Source organism: Euprymna scolopes, chromosome 24 (genome assembly GCF_053919585.1).
Source record: "Euprymna scolopes isolate OS-2025 chromosome 24, ASM5391958v1, whole genome shotgun sequence".
Lineage (NCBI taxonomy): Eukaryota > Metazoa > Mollusca > Cephalopoda > Sepiida > Sepiolidae > Euprymna > Euprymna scolopes.
The window spans coordinates 86647202-86665759 of record NC_136505.1 but is presented as its reverse complement, the minus strand read 5'-3'; the positions used below and the strand labels follow the sequence as shown (position 1 = coordinate 86665759).

The following is an 18558-nucleotide window of genomic DNA, read 5'->3' as shown; positions in this document are numbered from 1 at the left end:
TTATGTAGTGTGATCCATTTCCTTATCTTAGAAACAATCAGGCCACTATCGTAATATGTTTTGCGTCACGTCGTCGTAAATATGGCGCCAATTCTTCATAATTTAATAAAACAGCCACATTTCACTAATTCATGCGCTAATAATTATTATACGGCATAATCACGTGGACACACTGGTTCTCGTCAGATCACTGAAGTTTAGCAACATTGAGCCTGGCTAGTACCAGATGGGTGACCCTTTGGGAATTCTAGGCGCTGTATGTGCTCTCCGCTCATCTCGGCATTCTTTCAAGTCGTCCTGTACCTCAACTTGCCACTGGTATGCAACAATGTTGAGACGTGGTTGAGGACTGCGCAACTCTTGCCACATAAATTCACCGCGCAGGGACCCATAGTCTGTCAAGACTGAAGGAAGCCACGCTAATAATTACCAAAACACCTGTTAACCAATAAGACGTTTTAAAGGGGTTAAGGTTAAGTTGCGTTACGAAAAAAAAAAAAATTACTAACATATTTTTAATTTGAAAGATATATGTTTAACTCTGTTAACGTGCCTGTGTCCATTTCATGGATCGCAGTATTTTTACAAAGTTCATCATTCAAACTTATCGGCCTAACATTCACAGCTAACCTGAATTGAAACAAATACATAAGAATCACTACTAAGGCTGCTACCGTGCTAGAAAACTCCTCCAACCTCTCAGTATCTTATATCTCTACAAAGATAACATTTGGTCATGCCTGGAGTGTTGGAGTACTAGCTAGCAATCTCTCTCAATTACATAGGGTGAAAAAAAAACACGCTCTAATTTTGTAGGTCGCGCACTATATATTCAACTTCAGTGTCTGCCACATCGCAATAATTTTACATTCTGTGTTTGTTTTACATAGAATATGATCTGGTGAACTCATTGCACTGTTTCCTGCGTCTATATAACCCGAATATCACAAAAATCACATTCTTACTCTGTAGAGATTCTCAGATGCAGGATAGCTTTCTACTCTCACAGCTTGTTTATTAGAACTACTTGCCTTTGGAATTCCTTCCCTGCTCTCTTTCCCTCTGATTATATCAGCAAGCAGAAATTACAAGTGCAATGTGAACCTCTCATTGTACAACGTCCGCCTTAAATCTGACCCCTAATTAATAGTAATCCCTTTATATTTCAGTGACAATGCATTTTGTTTGCAGTGAATATAAAAAAAAAATAATCCAAACTGGATTCGAACTTAAAACCGACAGGTCGTCAGTCTATGTCGTTAACCAGCTGACCACCGTCACCTCTTATTGGGTAAGTAGTCTTACTGAACGAGTGTTCGTGGTCGAAGCTGGTACTCATAGCGTGAGGTTTGTGCATATCTTTCGACGTCTGTCTCTGGATTCAACCATACAATCAAATCGTGTAAGGAAGACGAACTCCGATGTACTCGTATTCATTATATATATGAGAGAGAGAGAGAGAGAGAGAGAGAGAGAGAGAGAGAGAGAGAGAGAGTTATATATAAGAAGTAATATTTTTGTCTAAATATTTAGTTACCTGGGGTTTTGAAGAGTGTGTTGAGGTAAGTTACTGAAGTTGAAAAAGAAAAAAGCAAAGGAAACCGATATTTACCTTCGTTCGTATCCCACGCACCATTTGTGCATATATCCACAGTTGGGCTTCCATACTTTTACAAGCCGCGTAAAGGCTTGTACACATGGCTGTCGTACGAGAGACATCTCTACTTCTTGGTATGGACATACATTTGGCCTAAAAAAATAATTAAAAAAATCATAAATAAGAGATAACAGAAACCGAAACAAAAATCTCAAGTAAAAAAAAAAAATAAAAATCGGAAAGTCAAATAAAAATTTCAATTGATGCAAAGATTAAGTTTAATAATAAAAAAGAAATGCACACTGATCGAAATGTATAAAACGTATTTAAAAGCTAAGCAACAATTTATTGTAACTCGATTAAAATTTTTATTTATTGATACAGGTATTTAACTTCATTAAAAAAGCCATGCAGTGAAATCGGAATCCATTAAAATTATAACAAAGCAATCTATACAGAACTAAATTTACTTTCATTAAAAATAGAGAACAAATTGGAATCATAACCAAAATAAAGGATGGTCCTGAATATGACCTTAAACTATATCCGATGGTGAGGCCCCAGCTTGCGGGATTTGGGGTGTGTGGAGCCATTGCTCCCTGGTCCAGTCTGGGTTTGATAGAAACCAACTTAAAAAATATATATTCTATTAAATTTTTTTTTCAAAATCACTGGATTCGGCATTAAATAACCTGAAAAGGTTTGATATGCCGTAAAACAAAAACAACCAACCCACTAAAATGAAGGAGAACTCGATTCGACCCAAGGTGGAGTCGCGCTGTCACATTTGCAGAGGTGACGCTATGAATATTTCTTTTTCCCTGCTTGAATCCAAAAACAACTTCACAATCTAATCGGTGATGGTCACTTTCCCTTCCTTGCAGCTTCTTTTTCCAGAAAAGATATTGCTAGTCTCTCTCTGCTCTATAGATATTTCCATCGTAGATGCTAGATTGTCACACCCCTCGATAAACCTCAACAAGAATCAGTCTTCCTACTAACACAGCAAAAACCCCTTTTGTTCCTCCGTCCAAAGTTTCATAAACTAAGTTTCTTTCCTCGAACACATTACAGTGAGATTTTTTCCTATATCCTACAAAATAGTCATTTTTAAGGTAAAAATCAACAAATATCTATCGAATTAATCATAATCCTCGATGCTTTTATAATACTGTGCAATTAAAAACTATACTCTTATCCTCAAATGGCTTTTAGGCTTACTATGCAGTAAATGATTATTATGAATATAAAATGTAATCTGTAATGATTTCCCTTTGATGATTTACTGTGTTTCCTAGATAGGTGTAAAGTAAAAATAATTTCGTTTGTGCATTAAATATTGCCGAGTAAATTCACTAATATATAAATTCGTTAGTTAAAAATAAAAGAAATTGAAAGTTTAATCGGGATAAACTTGATTAACTCAAGATTAGTTGTACTCGGCGATGGGATTTGATAGACACGGACGTGACATCACATGTCTCAAAAAGATGGTGAGTGTGGAAAATATACTGTAACACGTAATTACTAAAAACGTAAAAGCCAAAATATTAATTAGAATTGCAACATGTGTTAAATATTGGTCAAGTAGACACACTTGTGCATAAATTCGTTAAAAGTAACGGTAAAATCAAAGTTCAGTTTGGGTGAACTTGAAATTAAATTTACTAGGTTGTTGGAACTGGTAGAAAAGACGCGATATCACATAACTCAAAGAGAGGGGTCTAAAGAGACGTTAGTAGTTGTTTTTAGAAGCACTACGAGTGTGAACATGTTTGAAAAATGTTTTGATAAGACATTGATTATTGATCTGTCTTTGTTTCCTGTGAATTGGAACAAAGATCAAGTCGAATACATTTCATATGTTTTTAAACAGGTTTGCCTTGTCTTGGTTCTTCATTGAGAGCTTATTTTGGGTCAGCGTTTACCCTGCTGGCAACATGACACAAACGACGCGTTCAGGAGAAAACAACTAATAGGATGGGTTTATGTGTGACACAAGGGCAAAACGAAACATGAGCGAGACGAGCGGTGAGACATGTTTCGTTTTCTGTCTTGTGTGTTTCTGTAGTAGCAAATTTTCGGTAGTTTATCGTATCGTGTTCCGCTGTCTACGACAAGCTGCGTACTCCCTTGTGACAGGTTTTTAAGAAAAGAGAGATTGGATTTTACAGTAAGAGTACGTATTTTATATTAATTCAATCGGCTTTAGCTTTAAACGAGTATAATTGTAATGCCCTTTTTTAAATATTGTGGAGGTATATATTTTCTACGCTCCTGACTTGCTAAAAGAAGATATTTATATTAAGGTTATGATCCAACGAAGAGTTGATATTTTTTTTACAAAATATTCGCGTTCACTTGTTACTTCCATGAACAAGATTATACAAGAAAAAAAAAATGAAAATAAAAATAAAATAATACAGAACAAAATAATACAAAACAAAAAAAAAACAAAAAACAAAAACAAAAAAACAAAACAATGAAAACGTTTTGATAACAAAACATTAAACTGTCAATATTACGTTAAAATACACAGAATTCAAACAAAAATAATACCAATTTATACTTAAAAAAAATTAACTACACATTATTGAATGTTGTGGACTTTCCCTGTTGTGTGTTTTACTTAATGAATATAATAAATACAATTTTAAGAAAATAAATTTGAAAGTTCGAGAATATTTATTAATTGGAATCCTATAGCTATGGTTCCAATTTCATGTAAATCGCAAATAGTTGAATTTTAAAATCGCGTAGGTGCGGCGCCGTAGCAAACATAAAAACAATTGACCCAGAATTTCCATCGCTCACTCACATTTCTCCTTTTTATTGCAATGCACTTGGTTAAAAGCCAACGTTGTATTTGAATTAACCATGAGGTTAAAATACATTGAAACCTTATATTTAGACAGTAACGTGAACGCAACAATTAAAATAATAATAACATACGCCTTAAAAAACCAAACACGCAACAGGATCCTGTGGTTTCGTATAAAATAAGGATTCAATACGGAAAGTCATGAGCCAGAAGTGTGATTCCCAAAAGAGACCGAAACCCACTAGATATTAATCGAAGAAAAATGCTCTTAACTTGATTATGCATATAAACATGCTGACAAAATAAACGCAGGCAAGTAAGCATGATCCGCGCATTTGACTCGTTCTTTATTTCAACTCAGTCAAAGATTTTCCCTTGAAACCAAAGCCAGCAGAGTCTAGGCCATTATTGAAACAACTTTTTCCCTATTGATTGATCCATGGCTGTTGGTCCTGTTCAGTTCTAGGAGGTCCATCCTTCCAAGCCGTTGCCTCCTGGCTTTCATGGGGGGGAGATGAGTAAGTTTATTATTTACTGCCTGGAACACCCTTATTTGGGAATGTCGACAAGATTGCTCAGGCAATTTTGTAATAAGCTAAGATGCTCCTTTTTTAGCAGCACTGGTCTGACTTTTCCCCACCTTCCGATCTAGTGTCACATCTTTCTACGATGTAGAAGAAATAGATTAATCTTATTCTTCATCTCGCTTCTACAAAGGAAAACGATTTTACTGTTTAACTTACGTACAAGCAAAATAAGTTAACAAATTAACTCCTGAGCAAACAGCATTCTGAAATTGAAGAAAAGGTAGATGAATCAGAAAGTTACATCCTTCACGTTATTTATTAATTAATCGACTTAAATTTCGGGTCGGAACCGTTATCATACAAAAGATTCGAAACCGAAACGCATTCTGATGGATTTATTTTCCTTTTAATTTTGGCATAATTGTAAGAGTGTTAGTAAATGGTTTGGGAGACCGGGTTCAATCCTCGCTCAAATCATACGAAATACTTGGCGTCCTGATAAAAACTCAGCATTAGAAATGCAAGCGGAGTGATCCTAGCTATGGAGAAGCACTCTTACCATCACCTCAGTGTAACAGACAATAAAAAGAGACCTTTGTTTTTTTTTTTACTCAAGTTCACCACTTACAAGGCATATCGCCACCTGGACGTAAGACGTATTTCGGACCATGCCTAGGAAAGATAAACAAGATGTTGCTTTATGTTACATTTGAACTTTTGCATATCATTACAAGCAGGTAGCAGGAAGGGGATTCCAAAGTCTAACTGTTCGAGGGGAGAGACTATTAAAATAGAAAGCTTTCTAACATTTAAGAACCTAAATAGGAAAAGGCTGAGATTTTGTTGCTAAGCGTGTTTGTCGGAGATATGTACGTCCAGAGGTCACATTGGCAACGCGTTCATCATAGCACATTCCATTAACATTTTCAGGTTGCCCTCGACTATAGTCAATGACTTCGCTTAATGACTTTTCGTAAAAACCCCATCTGACACGAGTAAATAAATCGTCGACTGTAAAAACGTGGAAAAGAATTTTATATCGCATTAAATTTAGGTTCGAAACTCAACTCAAAACAGATCAGGAAGATTACCTTTTTGTATTATTTGGATTATTTTAATAAAAAAAATATCAACCTTATCTAAAAAATATACATTCATCAGATCAGGAAGACGTTTTCTTTCACGTATACAAATAAATTTTGTTAAGGAACATTCAAAACACGACATGTTTTTGCGTTTAATCTGGAGCTAAATTTAGAGAAAATAAGACCTTGCTAATAAAAACATCGTCAAAACAGCTGGCAAAACGGAAACTCGATTCCGTAAAAAACGTGCCTGTCGAAAATATTAGCATTATCTCTACAGCCTGTCACCCTTTAATATATATTATACTAAAGCCAATTTAATCAGCATTTGTTTCCATAAGACATTTCTCTTATAGATTTTAAAGAAACAAAATACATACTAAAATATTCATAGGTTTAGGAATTAACTTATATAATTAGCCGTAATTTGCAATTAATTCTCTAAGTGAATCATCTTATTCTATACAGTTTCACTCTATTTCTTGTGTATTTTTCTCGTTTTTATCTCACTTTGTGTTATCTATGCCTTATTTAAGGAACTATTGTTTTCAGATCCCTTAATGTCTATTTACTTAACGGCCCGTGACTCGTCTAGTGGTCGTGATTGCGTGTGTGTGTCAAACATAATACGCATACACATGACAACATACCGGTCTACTGCTGGCCGCTTTTGTCTTTTAGCCGCTGCCTGAGGGATTCGTCAACGTCTTGGGGGAGGTGGGTTCTGCTATAACAAGTATGCATGCAAGACAGCATGACCCTTTGACCCTTTCTGCACCTACATGCTCTCTCAACTTATTGTTCTCCACGATTCAGTCTCCGTTGTTTACTCCGCTAGGTAGGTAGATAATTAGATAGACAGACAGACGGATAGATAAACAAATAACAGACAATTAAATGCTTCTACCCAGCGTTTCCTGGCTATTACCTTCTCTTCTTCTCTAGATTGTTAATATACTGAGAGAGAGAGAGAGAGAGAGAGAGAGAGAGAGAGAGAGAGAGAGAGAGAGAGAGAGAGAGAATGTAATTCAGGAAGAAAAATATTGAAATAGTCTATTTTCAACAAGGATAACATCACCACAACCCGCGTCTGGAGAAAGAAAGGAAAACAAGTTATATGACGTGATATAATTACTAATAATTAAGAAAACAGATCTATATTTTATACAAGAACACTATTAAAATAAACAAAAAAAAAAAAAAACAATTGTTTCTGCTTTCTTGGAAAATACACGCATACAAATGTTGTTCGCGAAGAACGTTTCTCTTTGATTGATAAATAAATAAAACTAAAAAGTAGAATATAGAAATCGAATATTAATTGAATATTGGATTCATCTTGATTGTTAAGCTGATTGTTATAAACCAATGAAGGCAAATATTTTGTATTTCAAAATGAGCAGAAACAATTGGTTTTTAGTGAAGTATAAAATATTTTTGCGAATAACTAGGATCATATCGAATTAAGCTAAGTCATATTATACACTATTGAGCTACTATAGAAACCTTTGTGCGAACATATGTGTGTGTGTGTGTTTGTATTACATAACAGAACATCGGAACCATCGGTTTCAAATCCAACCAAGAGGGACCAATATTTGGTCGATTATGTCAGACACTCTTCAGCCTCTGTTTATACCTGTCTCTTCAGATATGCTTTTGTTTTATTTTTTTTTCAGTTGTTCAGACATGAAGGTGACACATGAATCTAACGCACAACCACAGGCACCGACACAAAAACAGAATGTAACGAAGTTGGAGAGCTGTCTACGCTTTCTCATCCCGACGATATATTTTCTCGAAAATATTTGTAAAACTCATGCATCTACAACATGTTCAGAAATAAATATGCTTAATTGAAAATTATTGAAGTCCCTTCAATATTGTTTTCGTTATTTTTATTACTACATAGAATATTTACATAACTACATTGTGAAAGCTCTCAAATACAACGCTTTCACGTTTCGCACAATGCTCCAGCAAACTACAAAATCCTTCTTATATACAGGATGGCCCACTTAAAAGTAGCTCGATATCTCTAATATGTCTCTAATCAAATTTTTTCAGTTTAAGCGACCCACTTAAAAGTAGCCCAATCTCTCTAATATTTCTCTTATCGATCAACTGACACCACAAGACAAAAATGCAATTCTTTTTCAAACAAGATAACACTACATGCAACACGTCTTACAGATCACTGACATGAGTTCATGACGTGTTTAGGAAGAGAGAACAATAAGCGTTCCCTGGAATTGCCATTATGTGATTTTTATCTTTGAGGGAGTTTAAAACAAAAAGTTTATGCAAATAATCCTCACAATCTAGACCAACTAAAGAGAACATTACCAACGCTATCAGCAGAATCACTAGAAAAGATCCACAGGCAGTATCTGTGAACGTTGTTAAATGTGGCTCAGAAATGCATAGAATGGGGAGCACTTCCAGCATATTTTATAACGCTATACGTAATGTAAACAAATTTACAGGTATTTTGAACAATAAAAGAATGTTCCTCCCCTCTACTTCATTTTTCTGGGCTATTTTTAAGTAGGCCACCCTGTGTGTGATTGAGAGAGAGAATTGTATGTGTATGAAAAAAAAAAGAAAAGAGTTATGGAAAATAATTCTAATGAGGAATATTTATTTTAATAAACAGTTTGGTAAATGACAAAATCACTTGAAGGTGACAATCAGAGTGAAAAGGAGAATTTAACAAAAGAATGTTTCATTATCAGATTGGAATAATACTTTAATGGAAAATCCTCATACGCTCTTTAATTGAACAAGTAGCCAAGCGATCAGCCTTCGTTCGACTTTGGTATGCGGTGCATAGCATAGTTTTGTAATTATTCTTTTGTAGATATACTAGCTGTTTTCACCCATCTTTGCAAAAAATTCCCGTTTTGGCATTTTTTCAATCGATTTAAGCGATTTTTATATTTAATCCCGCTGTATATTTTGTATTTAAAGTCATGCATAGATTGAAAGGAAGAAGCTTTCTCTCCTTATTCACACATACTCTTACTCTACCCATGGGCAAGGATGAAAATTAATGATACAAACCTTTAAAGTTATGTTTCGGAATTTTTTTTAGATAAAGTTTGATAACTTAGATTATTTGAGCTATTCAAAATACTGTTTTAATGTTTAATGTTATTTTCCCAACGTTTCGGTCGATATAACCCCCGGTCGTTTTTAAGAGACTATTGTAAACTTCGGCAATCTATACACAACTTTGAAATGAAACATTTATTTAATCCACCAGAGAAGATTGTTCTCGGTTTGTAAGCCTGATAGAAGTCTTTATTATTTTCTTATATTCTTAATAGAAATGTACTGAAGATGTAACTTTGAATGTTAGGAAGACTGTTATTAAGAACTGGTAATTTTTTAGCAGTTAATCCGTTATGGCATCGGTCAAAACCTTGTTTGAAAAACACCCAAGTTTGAAGAATCAAATAAATACAAATTCGTTTTTTTTAAATTTTTTTTTGTGTAAATAAATACGATTGATGAAAAAAGATAATTCTATGCGTATTTTAGGTTTAACATGTAGTGTCTGTAGTTCAACGTCAGTAGATCATCCTCGAAAACACGCTTATTAGAAGTAATGTCGGCAGTGAATCCCATTTACCTCTCGACTCTCGATTGAACAAATTTCAATTAACAATTTCTTTCGACCAATTAAAAAAGAGAATTTTTTTACAAAAGAGTCATTACTTATCAAAGCCCGCAAACCACTCGAGGATAAGGGTTAATGAATGTACAGTAGTCAATGGGACAATATCGTAATAATCGTTAGTAGTGAAAATTTAGTAAATTGGATTACTTAGGGGGACGGCTTATCAAGAAATTGTTTACATTGGACTTGAAGACGGCCATATTGTAGTCCGCTGGAAAGCAAGGAAATGGAAGAGAGTTCCACAAGCAATTTTAGAAACAACTTTGTAGAATTCACGTTTAGGTTTAGGCACAGACAAAGGGTGGACGAAATTATTGATAGTGGTTTCAGTTAGACGAGGTTTTCGTGAAGGTTTGGCAATAGCGGACCATAGATTGGAATACAAATTATTTTATATTTCTAAAATTTCGCCTGTAATATAATAGCACGATGTTTTCTTATTATTTTAGAAACTTGCAAACGAGATAATCATGCTTGGTATCTTTTGGATCGAACATCCGGACAAGCGCGCGCACGCACGCACGCACGCACACACACACACGTTGATAAGTAATTATGAACTATTGTACATCCAAAGACTCACACAATACTGTTCACAGAATGCACGTACACATAAGTCTACACACACATGCTCTAACAAATTAAAGACACAAATATCTACACACATCTTCACACCTATCCCATTTATACATACATAAATGCATGCCGTGACATTCAAAATGAACACGTGTATTCGCACATAAAAATTGTTCTTTTACTTTGAACGTTCTTTGAACTTTTTGAGCTCCCAATGTTTGCTATTTTTCATCTCCTGACTCTGGAAAATAATTTAATTGCATACCCGACCCTAAATCCAGAGATTCGATAATCTGAAGATATCGTGCAAAGCATGTGAAACCGTTGTAAAAAATTCAATATATATTTTATTTTAGAAATATTGTTAATGTATACCGTTTTCATTTAACGGGTTAAAACTGTAAGGATAAAAATAGAATCCCCGTTAAATACGAGTAAAACTCCATGGATCTATTTTATAGTTAATAGGTGGACAATTCCATGATTTTATGTTTCCATAGAAATGTTCCAACCCATCAACTCGTCAGATGGGATTTCCATTCACATGTTATTTAACAAAAAAGTTGTTTTGTACATCATAAACGACTTTTTGTTAAATGATATTGGAAAGAAATTGCATCTGACAAGTTGATAAGTTAGAAGATTTTTATGGAAACAAAATCCTAGAATTGTCCACCCGTTAACGAAACATCTTTAATGAAGAAATCTACGGTGAAATATACGAATATTGTAAAAAAATTGTGAGTCTTGAAATTTCAACAAAATCTTGTACTATGTATATATGTATCAGGGTAATTTTTTCTCTTTGTTATCCGTGTTAGAAGCGTTGACTGAAATTTGAATTTTAAAATAAAATACGTATGGAATACGTTCGAAGCCAAATTACAACGCGAAATTATTAAAATAATCAAGTGTTTATTTCCCAGATATATATTTCGGAGTAAAACTCCCTCGTTAGTCTTTTATATTTTTGTTCTCTTTTTCGTCGCCATGATGTTAAGTTGAAGAAAGTTGCATGAAGAGTCCACGCGATGTTAATTGCGGTGTTTTTGAAATGCCGGAACGATTCGCCTGGTTGCGCGATTTGAAATTGTGTGTGTGTGTGTGTATTTAATTTTATCTGACAATGTCTGGTATATCCGGTTAATACTGATGCATTTGGTATGATATATGATTATACGGCATGACGTTGACACACCGATTTTCCGTTAGATCACTGAAGTTAAGTGACGTTGAGGCTGGTCAGTACGAGATGGGTGATATAGCAGGTGCTTTATATATCCTCCCCATAGCGTGGCCTTGTTTTCAGCCATACTGAACTTCTGTTTACTTCTATTTAAGCAGGCCTAATCAAGAAATGTTTAGTTAGATCTTGTGCTATTCGTGCTTCAGAACAGTCATCCTTACAGAGGATATCCATTGAATCTGATTCTTAGCGATACAGTAGAATATTAACTCAAATAGCCATGCGATGGCTTCTACTATGGCAGACAACAATTTCGGGTTGTGTTTTTATCAATCATATGACGATTAAAATGCCATAAAGAGTACAACACTCACAAAATATATGAAAATAAAATAAAATTAATATATTCGATATATTCGATTAGTCTGGAATAAGCACAGAAGCTAAGCATGTATCTTTCGGAATAAAAAAGGGGTGCAGACATGCGCGACAGAGTATATGTATGTATGGTTTAGCATTTAAAAAATACAACGTTTATGCTTCTGAATTTTTGAGGTGAAGATTAATTATTATTTGGATTCTTTGGACTACTGTTTTCATCTTGAGGGGTTATTTTCATAAAGTTTCGGTGGATGTAACCTCCGACCTTCTTGAGGTGTATCTTGCCGAAGTCGGAAATCTTCCTGTCGAACTCGGTTGTCTGCATTGGATTACGAACCGAACCCTTTAGTAAATCCACGAGAGTAGTATCCTCTCGTTCCGTCAGCCATGACTGGGTAGAAGTGGATTAAATAAAGTTTTTCGAATTCGATAGAAAGATTCCTGGTTTCGACAAGAGACACCCAAAGAAAATGAGAGGCTACATCGATCAAAAACGTTATGAAAACAACGTTCACGAATTCAAATAATACGTGTATTGTTCTAGACTAATTCAGAGTATTTTTTAAGGACCGCACTAGTCGTAAATAATAGGATAATCATAAGGCGAGTACAACACACACACACACACACACACACACACACACACACACACACACACACACACACACACACACAAATAAGCAAGAGAAAATGTTGGATGGAAAAAGTTATTGTCTGATAAATTATTTAAGTATTACGTTTTGGGGGAGGAGCGGGGTCAGCTTAATTCACCGAAATTACCCAAATCTTCTCAGATGTAATGAAAGTTGTAACTTAATTCTCTTTCTAAAATTGCTAGTGTTTTACTCTAAGTCGAAGGAAAACGGAAGTAATATAACTCCGAATTCGTCTGTACGCATGTGCAATGAATTACGCCGTGAATTGGGAACCTAAGGCTGAAAGGTCATAAATGGTGGCTTGTTTTCGTTTTAAGTTGTTGATTTGGAAGAAGCGCTTACATAAAAAATAACACAGCTTTTAATTTAAGGTCACAATATACATAAAAAATGTTGAGAAATAGGGAATGATAATAAAATAAACAGTCGCATTCATGAAAAATTAAAGAATATGAAACATGCGTCAAAGCCGGATACAATTTTGCTGACATTAAAAGAAAATACAAAAACAAACAAATTATATTTCGGATTTTTTTAGAAGAGGATTAATTATTTGTATTTCTTTTTGGATTATTCAGACTACTGTTCTCACGTTTGATGTTATTTTCACAGCGTTTTAGACGATGTAACATCCGAACTTCTTCAAGTACGTTTTGGCGAACTCCGAAAATTTTACATCGAGTATATACAAACATTTTAATGGGACCTTTTTTTTTTAATCCATCGGGGTAGTTTGTTTTCGTTTTTCCAGCTACGACATGATAGAAGACTTACGTAATCCTTAATTGCATTCTTAGTATTGCATGACTGAACGTTCAATATACAGTAGAATGTTACTTAGAACTAGATTAATTAGTACGTTTATCCGCTGCGCCATAGGCTCATATTGCTGATGAAATTAGAACAAAATACTCAGGGAGATCAAATAAAGGGTTCACTTCGAAATTTCGTATAGTTCAACATTCGGATTTCCATGATCGGCTGGAGGTTTCATCGACCGAAACGTTTTGAGAATAACAAGATGAGAACAGTATTCCGAATAATGCATGTTATGCAGAGAATTAATTTTTATTTGGATAATTCTCACTTTCGTTGTTATTTCATAACGTTTCGCTAAATGTGACTTCGATTTTTTTTCCCTTTTCAAACTAGGAATTAATTATTGAACTTAAGAACCTTTAAGACAAACCTAAGTACTCAAGTACGAAATAAAGTTTCCCAAGTTCAGCTTTTAGATTCTAAAGTTCGAAAAGTTGCATTCGAATAAGGTCGGAGGTTACATCGACCGAAATGTAGTTTCTAGAAGTTTGTTCACTCAAACTTGTGTAATGTTTGTTCTGTAGTTTATGATTTCCTTTTGCTCTCGTGTCTTCAGATTATGGGTGCACTATTTGTCCGCATGGCCCAAATGTAGATGTTTGTAATCGTTTTGTGCTTGTTCGCAGCATTTGCTTATGATGTGATTTAATATTGCGTTTTTTTTTCAACGAAGTCTACATTTTATTGTTTTCTTTTTTTCTTTTTACCTAGCTTATCTTTGAAATGTCTTTTTTATCGCGTATTGTGTGGCTCTCAGTAACTATGCCGTTTCTCTATGGAAGTACCCTTTCATTATTATTATTATTATTATAAGTAGTAGTAGTAGTAGTATTAGATGGAGATACAAAAAACATGAACAACAAGCATTGAACAGTTTAGTGTAGAAAATTGGAATTTCCTGAAGTTGATCCGAATAACTTGTATTGACGTGTTCAGAGAACATTATATGTGCGCCGAATCAAAGTGTCTGTAAATTATCTTTCAAATCTGACGCTGTTGAACGTTTCTTTTTAATTCCATTTATTGATAAAACATTACTTACCAAGACTAAAAGCCATTCGAGAAGAAGAATTTATGAGATTGTCAGTCGAATGCTTATGAATATCATAAGATTGGAAACAATGAATGAAATGAATAAAATCTTATCACTAAATAAACTCATTTTGGTCCAATATTCTAACTATATTTGCAAACACCTGCGCATGATCTTCAGACTATTTAATGTCTGAATCTAGGTCGGATTTACAATTTGGAACTTACATTCTCATTAATGTGACTAGGAACGGTTCATGACAAGTGTTTATCATTAGATTTCAAGATAGCCATGTAGTAGCTCACAGGGAAGCAGTCGTGCTGAAATGTGTTATACAGTTCGGAAGTTCTGGGAAATGCATACTCTTCCGGAAAATTGAGGTTGGAGAGAGGGAAGAAGAAGAAAGGCAAGCAATCAGATGTTGTTCTAGCAAATCATCTCGCTGTGAAAATTCTAGATGTATAAACTGTGTAAATTTATGTACCCACACGCGTGCGCATGCGTAGAAATGTCGCATTTTATTTATTTTAATCTATAGATCGCCGATGCTTACTTTAATAGTTTCTTTACTTGAACCGTTTATTTTTGGAATTCCATCAATGTTCCTCGTTTCTCCGTCTGTTTCAACGTCAGAAATGTAAATGTAATGAAAACAAGCATCTTATTGCATAAATTCCCAGTGATGATACATTTATAGAAATCTGACTTCTAATAAGACTACGCTTTTACACGTCAGTTGCAATATATCTTGTTTGGGATTGACAAAAATGAGAAAAAAATAACAAAAACAAAACAAATACGAAACAAGTAATAACACAAAAAACAAAAAACAAATACGAAACAAGTAATAACATAATAAAAAAAGGAAAACAAAAACAAAGCAAAAAAAGAAAAGAGCTAATTTATCGGAATCTATAATTTATAAACTTGTTCAAGCGAGTTTTCTTTTAATAAGGGCTAGTAAATAAAGTTACAAAAAAGTTATTTTCTCGTGTTCGCTAACGGCCTGTGTTCAACTCTGATATAATAATAGAGCGAAACCTGATCTTAGGTGTCAGACTGTAAAGATACATAAGCCGGATGAAGGGCGGGAAAATAAATAACTAGATTCCATGTAAGATGTTGAAAGCCGGGACCAAGACAGTGAACAAAGCAAACTTTACCAGGTTTTATGTAGACAAGATTTTTTCAGACGGCTAAAGGGAAGATAGTTTAGGAACCTTTGGAATGAAATTAGCTTCATCATTTGTTTAAACCTTCGCTTTATTTCAAAATGTTAAAACAAATGTTACCGCTAATACAACTACAAGTACTATTATTAACATTACGAAAAGAACACTTTAACAGAGAAAGGAGAGAAAGCGATCGTAACAAATTGCATCCAAGTCAAACTAAATAAAACGCAAGAAAACAGTAAAATATAGATGCTGTGGACAAAAAGAAATGAATAAATAAATAACATTATAATCCAATGAAGAAAAAGGGGGAATACAAAACAGGCATGACTGTGCAGGAATGGAAATTCAATGGAAACAATGCAAACATTTGCACTTTGAATATGCAGACAAGTTATACAGACATAATTCAGAGACACGAATAGAAGATCATTAAATATATAACGAACATTACACGTCTAAGTGAACACGCTCCCAAAAGCTACATATGAAATCTATAGGATAAAATTATTTCACTCCTAAGTATTAATTCAGGAACGCAAAAGAAAGAACAGCAACGCTTTAATACAAAACAGCGAAAAAGGTTTATTAAACAAATATAAGAAGTAGATCGGAAATAAGTAAGCTGTTTCTTTCATGCAGGCTGGTATGTCGAAGCGCCCAATGAGTCGTCAGTTTTTTTCAGCGGGAGTTGATAAGCTATTACGTCCAGTAGACATCCGGCGAGAGTTGATGCGCTGTTGCCTCCAGTGGACATCCGGCGAGAGTTGATGAACTGTGGCGTCTAGTAACATTCGGCTAGAATTGATAAATTGTTGCTTCCGATGGACAGTGACAAGAGAAGGCCAGAGAGATTCGTCTTGCTTGCCGGTTGTTTTTCTTCTGGCGAGTTGTCTGTGTTTCATCCAAGGTGCTAAAAATAGTTCTTCGAGGACAGATGAAATTTATTCGCCGCTCTGCCAAGCGATTGGTCAATTGTGATCAAATCGAGGCATAAATTCGCAGAAGAAAATAGTTCGTTATTTTGGTTGCTGCTACAAATCCTTTCCAAACAAGCTGACGAATAATACTTCTTACAAGAACCGGCATGAAATACCACAAAATGCCTAATATTGTGTTAAACAAAAAATTAGCAAATGATTGTAATTATCTTTCAATTTATTTGCACACACATTCGCAGATGTGTTATATTAAACATAATCAGTCAGCGTTTGTTTCCCTATCCCGTTGTCTTATATACTTCAACCACGCAAAATATGTGTTAAAATATGTGTTAAAATATGTGTTAAAATATGTGTTAAAATATGTGTTAAAATATGCCTCAGTGTTTGAATTGGGTTATAGGCAATAGCATTTGCACCGTTCTAATTGGCCGTAATTTGCTAAAATAAAAAAACACATCAAATGGCCCCTCTCTAATTTTCTATCACTTTCACCCTTACATATTGCATGTTGTTTGCTATCCTGTCCTACACCCCTCTTTCTCTTTATTTATTAGAGTCGATAGTAATAAAGAAAGAAAAAATAAAAAAAGAATAGAAAATAAAAAACAAAAAACAAAACAAAATGGAATATCAACACAGAATGTAATATCATTTAAGTCGTAGTTACATATGAAGAGAGATGAGTAGAGGTTGAGCACAGTCATTTGACCTTAAACCAATCTTGAGGCGAAGAGAAATAGCGTGATTTTCACAATGTTCCAGCATCTTATTACATCCATTAAAGGGCTGTTCTCGAGTGTATTATTCATAGCGCTGTCCCCCAAAATGGACAAACGCTGCCCAAGACGGAAATGTGACTATCGTGGGTCAGAATGTTTGTGTCAGGGCAGTAAATTTCGATCTCAAGTATAGATATACGGAACAGTCACACCAAGATACACCTCCCAGATCCTGATAATGCTACAAACAGAAAATGGCGAATGTGAAAACATGTCTTTTTATTTCATATATTTCAATGTTTTTGCAAACTCATTTATTTTATTTCAACAGTTGAAGCCGGGCTCAATGAATGAACCGCCGGATCAGTATTTGCTAGTGTATATATATATATATATATATATATATATATATATATATATATATAGGTTAAAAAAAACAAAAAAAACTCAAGCCAACATCTTAATCATTGCACATAATTTATTTCACTTCGCAAAAGACGAGATGGTTCAGATATGACTTAATGACTGGTAATTTACTTAGTGAAGAATGAGAGTGTTCGCGTCTTGGTATTGTTTTGCCAATAACACTAAGGCGGTGGGAACAATCTAACGATTCTGTAAGCAAACTACTAACCATTGAGCAACTAATCTGATAAATCTGGTTTTTGACGAAGTGAAATAAATTATGATGTGTAATGGCGAGAGCGTTGGTTTCAGTTTCTATTTTTAACTTTTATTCTTGCGCTGTATTATATTGAGCTATGTAGCTCATATAGAGATTTATCAAGGTTTCTTACAGAAATTACTCTACCCTTTACGGACCCAACAGACACACATATAAGGAATTCAATATAAACTCTAAACTAGAAATAACAATTCGACAATGAACACAACTTAAAACTTAAACTAGAAACTAAAATAACTTAAAACTTTTTTTTTTTACAAGGTGGTCACCACTTATCAAGGCCCGGAAGCCACTCAGGGATAAGGGTTATTGCAAGTACAGTACGTTAGTGTGGAGATTTAAAGTGTCTACTTAAGGGGGTGGTTCATCAGGAATTTGTTTACATTGGACTTGAAGACATCCAAGTTGTAGTCAGGAGGGAAGCAGACAGACGGAACAGAGTTCCACAGGCGTGCAATTCTAAGAAAGAAGCTTTGTTCATGGAATATACGTTTTGATTTAGGCATAGATAAAGAGTGGGGAATGTTTTTGACAGTGGATTCAGCTAGACAGGTGTTTTTCGTAAAAGATTGGCGAGGGGGACCAGAGATTGGAGTTCAGACGAGCACCTGCCATGAAAATAACGATAAAACAAAGATAGGCTTGCAACGTCTCTTCTGTGGGAGAGAGGTT

At 34.6% G+C, this 18558-nt stretch overlaps 1 protein-coding gene across 2 annotated transcripts in view; it reads right to left on the bottom strand.

Annotated features, from left to right (window-relative positions):
- Nucleotides 1-18558, bottom strand: part of LOC145246818 (uncharacterized) — a 583451-nt gene that overhangs the window by 395554 nt on the left and 169339 nt on the right. For both annotated transcript variants that reach the window (XM_080108645.1, XM_080108646.1), the window contains exon 2: nucleotides 1613-1750. In XM_080108645.1, the coding sequence (XP_079964771.1) occupies nucleotides 1613-1750 (138 nt within the window). The remainder of the gene's footprint in view (nucleotides 1-1612; nucleotides 1751-18558) is intronic.